Source organism: Denticeps clupeoides, chromosome 9 (assembly GCF_900700375.1).
Source record: "Denticeps clupeoides chromosome 9, fDenClu1.1, whole genome shotgun sequence".
Lineage (NCBI taxonomy): Eukaryota > Metazoa > Chordata > Actinopteri > Clupeiformes > Denticipitidae > Denticeps > Denticeps clupeoides.
The window spans coordinates 10669016-10682559 of NC_041715.1; the positions used below are offsets into that span (position 1 = coordinate 10669016).

The 13544-nt window shown below is 43.3% G+C and overlaps 1 protein-coding gene across 2 annotated transcripts in view; it reads left to right on the top strand.

The window, feature by feature from the left end:
• gli2a (GLI family zinc finger 2a) overlaps positions 1–13544 on the top strand; it is a 69270-nt gene that overhangs the window by 47000 nt on the left and 8726 nt on the right. The window contains exons 5-9 of one of the 2 annotated variants that reach the window (XM_028991640.1): positions 1568–1756; positions 8234–8435; positions 8877–9072; positions 10491–10604; positions 12069–12197. In XM_028991640.1, the coding sequence (XP_028847473.1) occupies positions 1568–1756; positions 8234–8435; positions 8877–9072; positions 10491–10604; positions 12069–12197 (830 nt within the window). The remainder of the gene's footprint in view (positions 1–1567; positions 1757–8233; positions 8436–8876; positions 9073–10490; positions 10605–12068; positions 12198–13544) is intronic. The other variant, XM_028991641.1, reaches the window with a different exon arrangement.

Sequence of the window (13544 nt, forward strand, 5' to 3'; positions counted from 1 at the left end):
GTGGAAGAGATGTTGGAAGTGATTAAATGCTAGGAAAGCAGAGAAGAAATGAGGGAAATTAAGCCTGGACAAGCACAAACAAAATCAACGGGACCTTCTGACCCCAACCTTCAGGCCCAAACACTGAAAGCACTTCTAATCAAGCATGAATCTCAGTTACTGTAACACTGCTGTAATCACCTATATTCACCACATTGTCATTTGGGTGCAAAACAAATTTATTTTAAAATAAAAAAAAATGCGAACTCTAACTGGGCCATTCCAGGACATTGATCTTCTTTTTTCCATCAGCCATTACTTTGGTCATGGGGTTTATATGCTTTAGATCACCAATGGGCTGAAAGAACTTGTTCTTCTGGCAGAGGGCCGCAGGTTTTGCTCGAGAACATCTTTTGGGGGCTTTTGCAGGGGCAGCAGATTTTGTGCCAAGGAATTTCTTTGAACACCAGAGCAAAATGCTGTTTTCACCCCACTAGACCAAAGGCACTGGGTAATTAGTGCCAAAAAAAATGTTAACAACAAACTATGCAGAACAGACATTCTTAGAGACATGTGAATCTTAGAATATGTGAACGACTTAATAAGAATATATACATATATACATTAATTGTAATTCCAAAAAGCTACGATTGCCACTGGCTTCTCATTGCAACACAAAGATTCTGTAAATCGCATGTGACCTCTCTGTGCCATCAGTGAAGGGAAGGTTTAGCCAAACCCTTTTTTCATTGTGACATTATAAAAATGACATGAATCTTATTTATAGAATCCTAGCAACTGGAATGTGGATTATTGAGAATGATATCCAGCATTGTTATAATATAAGGTTTATTGTCTGAAAAAGTCTTATAATATCAGTGACAGAAACCCAAATGCAATGCATTGATCCAGAATAAGAGATAAAAAAATACAGTAGAACCCATTGGTTGCCTGATCAGATCTCAAATGCTTCAAGGTTCATGTGCTGGGCAGCTCGATGTTGCTCAGTGGACTGACCATAAATGTCTCCAGAGGAGCGGTTAAACGAGCCAGCGAGCGTGGAGAAAATAAACAGCCCCGTCCCGCTGGCTGTGGGTACAGCACAAACACACGCCTGTCCTCCTTTACTGCGCTCTGCTGTAATTGTTACTGAAGTATTGGTTACGGCGCAAGGTCTGGGATGAGAATGAGCACGAACTGCATAGTATGTATACAAAGTATACATACACGTGTGCTCCTCCTTCTTGCCTAAATGTTAGGATAGGTGAAGGGGCGGAACCAGTAAAGTTATCCGTGGTGGGAGGAAAGAAAAACTAATTAATCTCAGACTCTATTGGTCCTGACACGTAAAATTTTGGTTTAACTGGCTCTTAACATATTAACATATTTTAACATCAACAGTACTGTGGCGCTAAAAGGGTCTCCTTCTCACTAGGTTATGTGTGTGAGTGTCTGTGTGTTCAGGGAAAAAGCAGCACTGCATTCGTTGATGACTGAGAGCCTCTCTCCACTACTGGCCTGTCACAAAAAAAAATGTGTTCATTCATTTTGGAAAGCTGTTAAAATCCACTCCTTCCCGCCCTTGCAGTGACACACGAGCACCTGAAGGAGCGAGGACTCTTCGGACTCCCCCCTCCACCTCCAGGCACCAGCCCAGCGGAGTACTACCACCTGATGGCCAGCCACCGGAGTCCGTACGGAGAGCTGCTCATGCAGACCGGAGCTGCAGCAGCAGCAGCCGCCACTCACCTGCCCGATTACATCAACCCTGTGGACAGTGAGTAGCACTTAACTAGCACACACACAGGTACGCAAAATACACATTCACCTATGACAGCAACACCTGCAGACAGACAAGGGTTGGGCATCTCAACTCAATTCTCGAAAAGGATTACAGCTTTGATAATTATTTATTCTGTAGTAGCACGAAATGAAGAAGTACACAATGGACAATGAAGGACTGCAAAATATATGTAGTTTTAATAATACTTAATTTGTACTCTTATTATATAGAATTTCACCCAGATTACAAATCATGAATAGTTATTTCAGTATTTTCACTCTTGATATTGAGCATCTTATGATGCTTCTGGGGCAGTGGTGGCCTAGTGGTTAAGTAAGCGGCCTCGTTATCAGAAGGTTGCTGCTTCAAATCCCGATCCGTCAAGGTGCCACTGAGCAAAGCACCATCCCCACACACTGCTCCCCGGGTGCCTGTCATGGCTGCCCACTGCTCACTCAGGGTGATGGGTTAAATGCAGAGGACAAATTTCACTGTGTGCACCGTATGCTGTGCTGCTGTGTATCACAATGACAATCACTTCACTTTCACTTCACTTTCACTTTCTTATGGTGACAACAGTGTGAAAATGAAGGAATTTTTTTTCTGTTATAAACTATTAGATGTTTTAGATTCCTATAAGATCCTCCATCATGGTTTCCATGACTTTCATAGAATAAGTGTGTCCAAATGGTTGGCTGCTTTAGGTTTAAATTTATAGGGCTGTCACTTCAAACAGAATGCCAGCTCATCTGCTTTCTTAAAAATAGGCCTCAAAGCTCGAACACATTTAAACATTGACAAAAAACAGTGATGAGGTGGCTCTACCTCGCAGTTGTTGCTCGTTGGGATTGCACTGCAATTGAGCTGCATTATATCACAATACGTCCTGGCTGCCCATCACTGTCTTTAATGGGGCTCGGTGTCACCTGGAGAGAGAGGGATTTTTCGCAGCTTTGATCTAAGCTCTGTGTTTCCTAACACCGGGCTAGACCTGCATCCCCTTCAGAGGCTTCTGACATTATGATCCGGTAAGTCCATGATGTGGTAGTGGGCAGTCTGGGTACGATTTGGGCCGAGACGTTGGAGCAAAATGCCCTGCAGCATGAATGGTCAGCACTATGTGGGGAAAATTGCTGTGTGTGCAGGAATAAGCCCTGGGTCGCCCGCTCGGCAAACAGGTGATAGTAAATATTGAAACACAGTCACTGGCTCCAATTTTTTAAACAGAACAGGACCCACTTTTGATCCAGACCTGCCACCCACTGTAAGAGCGGTAACTGATGCTGCACACCCACCCAACAAGGTCCCTCAAGCTCACGAACGAAAAACAAGAATGGAACAGAGAAATTACAAATCTCATCAAATGCTCAAATGTGGCAAATTTACCCATACTGATTGTAATTCCAAGGACCCTTATGTATAAACACAGGAAGGTTAACTATGTCTATTTCCATACTCAATTTTTTTTTTAATTGGCCAAATATTGACCCCATATCAAACAGTGCACCCGTTTCATTATTCTTTTGACATTCCCCTTTATATCCATGGCCTATAAAGGAGGTAGTGTGAAAGAAAAGTGATAACAGTGCAAGCGAACAAAGACAAGTAAGGTGAGATAAAAACAAAACCTAACATATAAGATAGAATACTCTATATATATATATATATATATATATATATATATATATATACACACACACACACACACACACACACACACACACACACACACACACACACATATATATATATGCTTCATAAGATATAAAAAGTCTTCTTTAGCCTGTCTGTAGAGCAGGTATGAGAAAGCAACACTACAGGTCATTTTTTATTTGGTCAAACAAGTAAATAAACGGAACGTAGATATCAAATACATTCATACATAGTATGAATTTTATGCATGATGTTATGCAAGAGCACCCTGGTGTCTGGATTCCCTGCAGGTTGAGACTCTTGGTCTGACCGCCACCATGCTCCTGGCCAGCGGTCTGGCCAACGAAAGGCTCTTTGCTCAAAACACCCACAAACACCAACAGGGCACACAGCCCTCCCTCCTCCGGCTGGTGTATTTGGTGTTCTCCCCTGCTCAGATTGATGTGGTCTCTCTCTCTGGGCACTCTCAAGCACCAGAGACCCCCGCCACCTCCCACAAGCACAGCGGCACCATTCAGCGATCGAGTCGGCTAATGGCCGCCGGCCGGACCCCTGAATGAAGGCCCTTCTTTTGGGGGAGAGTGGAGCTGATAAAAATGCATGGCAGGGTACGGTGTTTCTCTTGGCCTGAGAGCGCTGATAATATTTGTGTGTGTTTAAAAATCAATTTATGGTCTAATAGACTTGGTGGACCCACCACAAATGCAAAGCCCAAGCAGGAGTCATAGTGCCACCGTTGTTTTCCCTGGCCTTGCCAGTTTGTCCATGATGGGACAGGGAGTAACTTTCATGCAAGACTGTAAATGAAAAATTAAATGAGAATCAGATCTCACAAATTTAAAATAAAATGTGTAGAAGTTACACATTTTTGTGAAATGTGAATGTTATAATTTTGTGGTCAAAATTACAAAAAGAATACGCAAAGTCTGGCCAATTCCTGAGGAACTATAAGTGACACAGTTTTATTTTAATCTTTAAAAAAAGAAAAGTGTGAGAAAGGATAAAACTGATGATTATGGTTAGTGATTAGTATGATGTTATTATGAAGTTGATGTTAGTATGAAGTTATCAGAATATTACCTATGATCAGAAGATCCCATAAATAAAATGTACAACTTCTGAAAAGTATCATTTATATAGTCAATTGTAATGTATTTTAATAAAAAAAAAATGTTAATAAAAAAAAGATCACCATAGATATACACTAGAGATGCACAAGCATGATTTTAAAGCATCTGCATTTAAACCTTTGTAATATTTTTCTTTTTTTTTTTTTTTTTTTTTCAAATTTTATGAACGTCGATGCCTGCAGCAGTGATGCTGGGCGGACGCACGGTGCAACTTGTCATTTGCGGTCACGTGGTACAACATCTGAGGGCACTGGCTGATGTGAACAGGACATAAAACATAAATACTGTTGTATTTGCAGTTTCTCTACTCCCCCCGAACGCTGGTGCCAGGTGGCTCTGTCCTGGCAAGCCCGAGGAGAGCAAACAGCGGCCCCAACAATGAGAGAGATGTGCGTCAGCCCCCATGTGCTGCGTGCCGCAACGCTCCAGCGGCGCGCCAAGTGCGTGTCCATGAGAGTGCCGTGCCGTTAACATGTTAATTACCGCCAGCGCCTGACAGGACGCCGCGCCAGGGGAGCGCTCTAAAAACAACAGCCCCCTTTATCCCCCTCGTTTCAATCGGGGGGCGCATTCCTGCGCACCTTCAGTGAGGCGATTGCGCGTGCAGTGTTATTAGCCGTCTCACTCCGTGGCTCTCAATGGACGAGGAGGGAGACGCTGGCGTCCCGCCCTTTGGAGGGGTGAATGCATAAATAAATAAATCACATGAGGTTGGCGGCGGGCCAGAGACAGGAGCCCGTGTGAATATGTGGCCCAGACAACTCATGGAGTCAAACACCCCCGAATGGAAACACACACACACACACGTCTCCATCCTTCAGGACCCGACATTTCTGCTTTTCTTAAGTTATAAAAAAGGTCCTGCTCTGTTTGAGGGAGGAACACGGCGAATAAAAGAGGGCGTGGGGAATTTTCGGGGAACTGACGAGATGGCAATGAATTTGTCAGATCCACCGATCCAGCGGGGATCCGACTCTCGGTCCCGGGGCAGCTGCTTTTGCCAAAGAAAACGTCTGCTCCCTCCGAGCAAGCAGGAACTTGCTGTTTGAGAGTTGGAGGGAGAGGTTTTGACGTCTGTAGCACACACACACATACATTTATTGCACACACACACATTTATTTTATGCTGCACAGCCACCCAATGGATGGAAGTAGCCTAGTGAAGACCCAGGTTCAAACCCCACTTATTACCATTGTGTCCCTGAGCAAGACACCTAACCCTGGGTGTAAAAAGGGGGGGACTTGGTCTGGATAAGGGCGTCTGATAAATGTCATAAATGTAAATGTAAGTGTCTGTTTTTTACTTGCCACTCATTTCAGTGGTTTAGCGCTGTGTGTCTTTTTTTGTCGCACACTTGCACTTTATGTCAGTCCATAACTTTGTTTAAATGTTACATGTAGAAGTTGGTTCCATAGGAACATTGTTTAACTGACAATAAAGTTTGCTTGAATTTGAACTTGAACTTCACAATACATCACACACACAAAGCTGACTGGAAAGAGCTGCTGGAGGTCCCCCACAGTAAAACACAGTTTGCAGTCATCATCTTACTTTGATTTACCCTCAAAACAAACAGGCAGCAGCTATGGCAGCCCATGCTGTCTCTGGCACACACCCAGGCAGAAAGCACCCTGCACCGCCCCACTTGCCAGGGGCCCAGTTCTCTTCGGCCGAGGGTCCTGCAGCCTCCAGTGTGTAAACAGCAAAAAGAATCACTTTAACCATAACCTCGACTGAGCGAACCCCTGTAATTATAACTGGTAGGTTGCTGAGTGGACAATGGCTCGTTTGCCCCGGGAAGCCTTGTGGGGTGTGCCAGGATCCCAATTTAGTCCCAGATGGGCAGACACATGCAGAGAGCATGGCTGGAACACGAGGTGGTAAAGGTTCAGAAGAGCTCCAATTATGTTATTCTGATTTAACACAAAGGCTTTCCAATTAGACCAGAGCGACAGACGCCTAAAATAATTGCGCCTTATTGTTAAAGCGTGCAGAGTGTCTGTAATTGTAAAATATCAGGCCCGACTAGATGATTGGATTTTTTTTTTTATCCATCCCTCCTCGCGGTCGGAACACTCCAGCGCTGAAAACAGCACGCCGGCCGGGAACATCTGGTTTCCCACTCCGCACAGAGGAATCGCGGTCCCCCTGAAGTAAAGACGCCATCTGTAAACCCGGACCCTTGCTCAGAGTCCTCGGCGCAGGCCTCAATGCATTCCTCATTCCTCAGCCTCACCGCCAGCCAACTGCTTAAGCAAGTGATGCCCCATCAACACCTACCCCACTTTTCTTATGGCGCTTAATGACCTGTGCCATTTATTTCTGAGATTTAACAGAGAAACGTTTTAAAGAACGTTTTTTGTATGTGCCAAGAGTACTTGATTTCTATATATAATTGTAAAATGTGTAATTGAAAAAAAAAATGTTAACCCACATGAACATACTATAGATGAAGATTCTTTTCTGAAGTTTCTGAATAGTGAATGCGATTTTGATTGATCATAGGTAATGTTTTTGATTGATATTATGAACTATCATCCAATATCACCATTATTAAATTTTCACAATAGAACATTTTTTGGAGATGCACTACTGTAAATAATGCTCCTTCACAGGTATTTATTTGCTACTAGAGATAAAAGGAGACGCCACTATTAAACATGGTGAAGTAGAATTGGGTCTGAAGCCCTTGGTTTTTTAAAAGGATCTACAAGGATCTCTAATTGGCAAATCGCTTTCCCGCAGTTGGCAGCCATTGCAAGTGGCCTCATTTGATTCAGGGACTTAAGTCGTTTTTTTTTTTTGGCACAACATATGAGGGGGGTGGCATTAAAAACTTCCTGTTGCCAGCGCTTTTGGTGACAGCCCCCATTGGCCTTTACTGCTTGGCTGGCCGCTCCCGCTGTGTTTCAGCTCATGCCAGAACTAATGCCAAACACCTGTTGGGCAGCTGCCCCGCCCTCCGTCCCTGCGGCCACTGCTGCTCATCGCCACCGAAACTGACGATGCGCTTCTGTTTTAAAGCCGTTAATTTCACAAAACGACACAGAAGTAGGCTCGTCACAATACTGAAATTTCAAACCCGATACCAATGCTAAGCACTTGATAGTCCATGCTATTTCTGATACTTTTTAAAGATTTTTTTTTAAATAAACAAAGAATATATTTTTTAAGTCAGAACACTATATATATGTGTGTGTGTGTGTGTGTATGTGTATATATAATGATGTTTATATATACACACACACACACATGCTACATACTGACATAAATGATTAATTTAAATAAAAAAAACAAATTGAAGGTAGTTTAGGTATGTAAAAAAAGGCACTGCACAATTTTGGTCTAAAAAAGAATTGGGACCAATTACCCTGTGGACTTTCTGGGTTTTAATTGTATTCTAAAAATCGATGTTAGTAAATTGTCTTTACGTAGCATGCTGAAATAATGCCTTCCCGATTAGATTGGTATCTTCATAATTACTGAAAATGAGCGGCCTGATTAATTATGCATAGCTGGGCCTGAATGTGAAGTGGTGTGGGAGAGATGCAGGAGATACCCTAGTCCGCAAACACATGGCACAGGAAGCACATTTTATACTTAATCATTAAGGCTGTGTGTGTGTGTGTGTGTGTGTGTGTGTGTGTGTGTGTGTGTGTTTGTGTTTGTGTTTGTGTGTGTGTACAGTGTCCCGTTTCCCAAGCCCCAGACTGACGCCGAGGCTGACCAGGAAGCGAGCTCTGTCCATTTCACCCATCTCTGATGCCAGCATCGACCTACAGACCATGATCCGCACCTCACCCAACTCCCTGGTGGCCTACATCAACAACTCCCGCTCCAGCTCTGCTGCCAGCAGCTCATACGGCCACCTGTCTGTCGGGGGCATCAGGTGCAGGCACACAAAATGCATCCGAATAGACCTCCATAATACTCAGTATTAATACATAATTAGTGCTAGCAAGTCATACACATACACAAATCATATTATACAGTTGATATAAAAGGTGTTAACAAACACTCCTGTAAAAATGCCTGGTTTTTGTGATAAAAAAAAATACACCACATTAAATCAATTCAAAATATTTCCCATCTTTAATCTGACCTATAACCTGTACAATTCGATTGGGGAAAAAGGGTTTCAACATGAATTCCTTCTTATGATACAATATAACACATTACAATTCCTGGGTGAAATAAAACTGTAATGGCAGTGACTTTTTTTGAAGCTGTTTTAAATGCTGAACTATACAATCATTGATACACAATTAATAGAATGAAAATGCATGTGGCCTTAAAATAAAACCCATTCTATCACCTCTCTTGCCCTCAGTCCCACCTTCACGTTCCCCCATCCCATCACACCAGTGGCCTACCAGCAGCTGCTGTCCCAGCAGCGCAGCCTGAGCACGTTTGGACACACTCCTCCCCTCTCCCATGCCACGCCCTCCTTTCCTATCCGACAGCAGCTGGCTGGAGCACCGTCCTCCCACCCCACCTCCAACACTACCTCCACCGAGTCCAGCCAGGTGAGAACCGCAGCTCTAAATTCCGAGACAACATTTTGTACAAAATGTGGAAAAACTTTATGGGAATTTTTTTTTACATGGGCCATGAATTTTTTTTTTTTTTGTTTTTAATCACAAATTAATCATATATGCCGACATTCTCCCATACTTGTGGACCATTTTACAATTAACAAGGTTTCCAAATTAACAATCGTAATAGTGTTATTGCATTTATGTTTCTGTACTTTTGTAGCATTTGTAAATAGGTTGTGTTTTGCTGTCTCCCACCACTCCCCTGTGCGTCTTCACCTGCTTTGCGTCACGGTCACACGCGAGGAAGCGGATAGTGCAGGTTGCTGTGAGCTGCTGTGAAGCCTGCTCATTACAATAATTAACTTTGACTCCTGTCTCAAACTGCGGGGTTCTCTGGCTGATTTAGAAAAAGCTGAAATTTGAAAATATGATGGAACACTTCCTATTAACAGTGGTCTAGGTTTCTTCAATGAAAGAACTACACTTTCCATTTTTTTCCATATTTTTTTTCTGAAGCTGAATAAATTAACGATAAAATACATTAAACGTGAAAATGTTTTGTTTTTTTGATCAATGGTTAATTTAAAACTAATAAAAAATATATAAAAAGAGGTGATTACAGCCCTTGTTGGGACCGAGTGAAATCAGTCTTGTCTTGCTTAATGTGTTTTAAGTTATGAAGCAGACAAAACATCAAAGTTATGCTTCACTATGAAAATGTGACACAGCTAAAAGGCAGTAAAACGTGCAGTCATACAAATAAGAAATTTTTTTGGCCAAATTTATCACTTGATCATCTGAATCTGCCACCAGAAGATCATACATTTTTGGATGCTCAATATTTTAGAAGTTCAGTTCCCAGTCCTATGTATGACCTACAGTAGACATCTAGACACCACAATATTTCTTTCAGACACACACACACACACACATTTCTATTTTCAGTGTATCTTGTTTGCTCTGCCGGTGATGAGAAACATGACCGCTCTCTCAGTTTACTGCAAACAGTGTCAGAATTATTGACTGGTAGAAAACATGGCCCACCACACTGCACTGTAGTGGTCGGGCAGGATTTCTGTGGCGCCCCGGCGCCCCTCCTACCCTCAAGCCGTCTCTTTTCACAGCGTCTCCGCGGTGAGACTCAGAAAGGGCTCTGGTGCGCCAGGAATTTATCTGAGGATCAAAGCCCCCCCGGTCTGTGCTTTGTGGTTAATAATTTCTCCCTTTTTCATATTTGGCTGGGAGGGGTGTGTGTGAAACAGTCTAAACTGTTTAGTCTGTGCCGCAGGTTGCCGGATGAAATATGGTTTAAGAGCTGTTATGATCTTGAGGTCATGCCGCGGCTGGTGATGCCAGTCCCTGAAAAGAAAGAGTTAAAATCATTTTTTTTTCCACTCTCCACCCAGCAGAACGCTGGCGGGGACTCTGCAGTCAGCAGCACGGTCAACCCAATGGTCACTAAAAGGTCAAAGGTGAAGACTGAAGTGGACGGGCCGCGGTCTATCTCACCCTGCACTCAGGTAAAGGAATGGGATGTGTGGAGAAATAATGTATTTACCAAACTGTATATTACAGGTGTAATTTATAAAACACTTTCATGTGTTAATTTGAGAATCTGGTTCCTTGTAGTGCTTAAAGATATTATTTCTATAAATAGTAATAAATGCCAGGGGAGCTGACTATAAATTAGCAGAGCAGTTGTTAGACACCAATGAGGGTTTGTTTTTGCAGCTTTATTGAAGCATGAATGCATCTCAGTTTTGAGAGAGAGGATACAGAATAGCATCATGGGTAACTACCCAGATTAAACGAGGTAGGCAGCAGAGAGCAAGAAAGGGGAAACTCTGATGGTCCCAGGAGGATATTAACTTTCCTGATCAATGAGTGTTGGGAATCACAAAATCCCCCGGTTGCTTTTTTCAAAAGTTCAACAAAGGGGGTGGAAGGGGGCGGGGTTACTGCCTGGCACGACTGCACACTATCTGTCTGCTTCATCTGTCTAACCTGGACACCGCAACACACCAGAGATCCATCAACAAAACAAATCATCCACACGCCACCACCACGGTCTGTTGGGGCTTTCTCTTCCATGGCACTTTTCCCATCTTCAGGTCTCACTGTCTCCCCGGACGCTTCGTCCTCTTCTTAAACAATTGTGCAGCTTCCCCTTTCAGCGTTGTGATGCATGGGAACACGCAGTGTGGCGGATGGTGTACTGGGCCAGGCAGGAACATGCTGTACTCAGCAGGTCAGGGACCATCACATCGCACCGTCACCACGGTACTGGGGAACCTTTCAGTGAGGCTCAGTGACCTCCAGCTTGACCCCAGTAAAAGCTGAGCCGGCACTTGCATTGAACTATCAGTAGTTTTATCACCATCAAATAAAAGATTTGGTGGGAGGCGGTGTTGAATATGGTACTGTTTATCCTTCCCAACATTCCTTTCTTCCCACATTAGAGCAGCTTTTAAGATCAGAAGAGTCAGAGCCTGAATTTTTATTCTGCGATATGCAAGGAATTTCTCTCAGTGCTGTCGCCAACAGACGCCAAATAAACTCGTAGCTGCCACTTTATTAGAGACATATTCCCTATAGCTGTGTTTTCCTAAAAAAGGAGAAAACATATCTGCAGAAATAACAATAATATGATATTAAGTTCATGATTTTTTTTATCCTAATAGTTTAAATTGTGTCATGTTAGTGACATTTTTTACTGAAAAACAAAAGTACCATTTTTTTAAATGTATTTTTTTTGTTTATCAAAATAGTTTTGTGTGTGTGATTTTCAAATAGATGTAATAAAAAGTCTAAAAGTGCATAGTTTTACGCTCCAGGCCATTAACAGTCCTGATTCACTCCTGCCCACACAGCACCACCACATCTGGGTTACTGGTCTTCATAGGTCCTTTAAATCAAGAATCAGTAAAATGAAATATGGAGCATGATTCTTGAGTATTTTTATGTAAACCCACCGGTCTTTGCAGGACCATGCTGACATGAGAGATGACTTGGATAAAGACGAATGCAAGCAGGAGCCGGAGGCCGTGTACGAGACCAACTGCCACTGGGAAGGCTGCACTAAAGAGTACGACACCCAGGACCAACTTGTACATGTAAGTGTGTTCTTATAGGGTTAAAGAGCCCCTCTTGTCACGCCGAAGCACATCTGGGCCCCGGAAAGTGATTTTCAGAAACACCAAAAGGCATCAAAGCAATGAGCTGCCCTGTCAGCGGGGTATTTAAAACATTTTCAAAACAAAACCGAGACGCTTCCTGCAGCTGGATCCAGAGCTGAAACACGAAGCTGGTGTTTGTTCTCCTCTTCTAGGCCATGTATCTCATTAAAGGCGCTGTCTGATGTGGCAGGTCCGGGCATAGTGGTAACTGATCCCTTCCTGTGACTGACAAACACTCCGACTCTAATGAGTTGGCTGATACTCACTGAGGTACAGGTGACCCCCGAACTTGCAGGGAATCTGAATTGACACCTCAGGCCCTATGTTCACCCTCATTCGTTGACCTCCCCGCCTCAGAAGCCCAGCAGTAAATCCGTCGTCATGCCAGGATCTCTGGAGTGGTGTGCCCCCCTTCTAAACACCCGCTTCCCCTGGTACCTCCACCAGGCTCACAGTCCGCCCTGCCTCACTTAGTGTGATTAACAGCCCAGCCGCCGCATCATGACAGACAGGCAAGCATGTGGTCGCTGCAGGGGAGACCCTGAGCCAGACCAGTTCCCATTAGACCGTGCCCAGAGACATGGGCGGGAACACTGGTCATAGGTCACAGAACCTCTACCCTGCTGTGTAGGAGCCGTTCCATCCTGACTTTAGAACAAGTCCAAACCGGAGCTGCTGCTCTTCTCTCAGCCCCCACCGACCTCTGAGTTCTCGAGGTGCTTAACCGGATTTAAGTGAGCAGCTGTGAAGTTAGACATTGATGGAAATGCTTTCTTGTGGGACCAGTATACTCAATTAAAATATATATTAAAGTGAATAAAATTTGTAATTATTTAAAATGTAAAATATTTAATTAATTTATCACATGCATAAACATTTACATTACCAGTCAAATATTTCCACTGGAAACACTATAGAATGCTACAGAAACTTTTGAAGAATGTAACAGAAAATAGTTTCAGTGCTGAAATGTTTTAACAGAAAAAAAGATATGTTTCAGTCACTTCTCTGAACATTGTCGTCATCATCATAAGTGAAGGTCAGTATACTGAGTGAAAGAAATTAGTTCAGAAGTGTTGGAAAACCATCCATGCTCTCTTAAGTTAAGGTGGTTGAGAAATGCTGTCAGCATGGTATCGCTGGCAGTAGTGAAAGTGGCAATAATTTCACCTAGTGCCAAAGAACCGGGGTTTGGCCTCTCCCAATATGTAAATGAGTTATGCGTGTGGGTGTGCACCTGTATAAACAGTGGGTACCCCCCTTAAATCGTTCACGCTTTGTTAT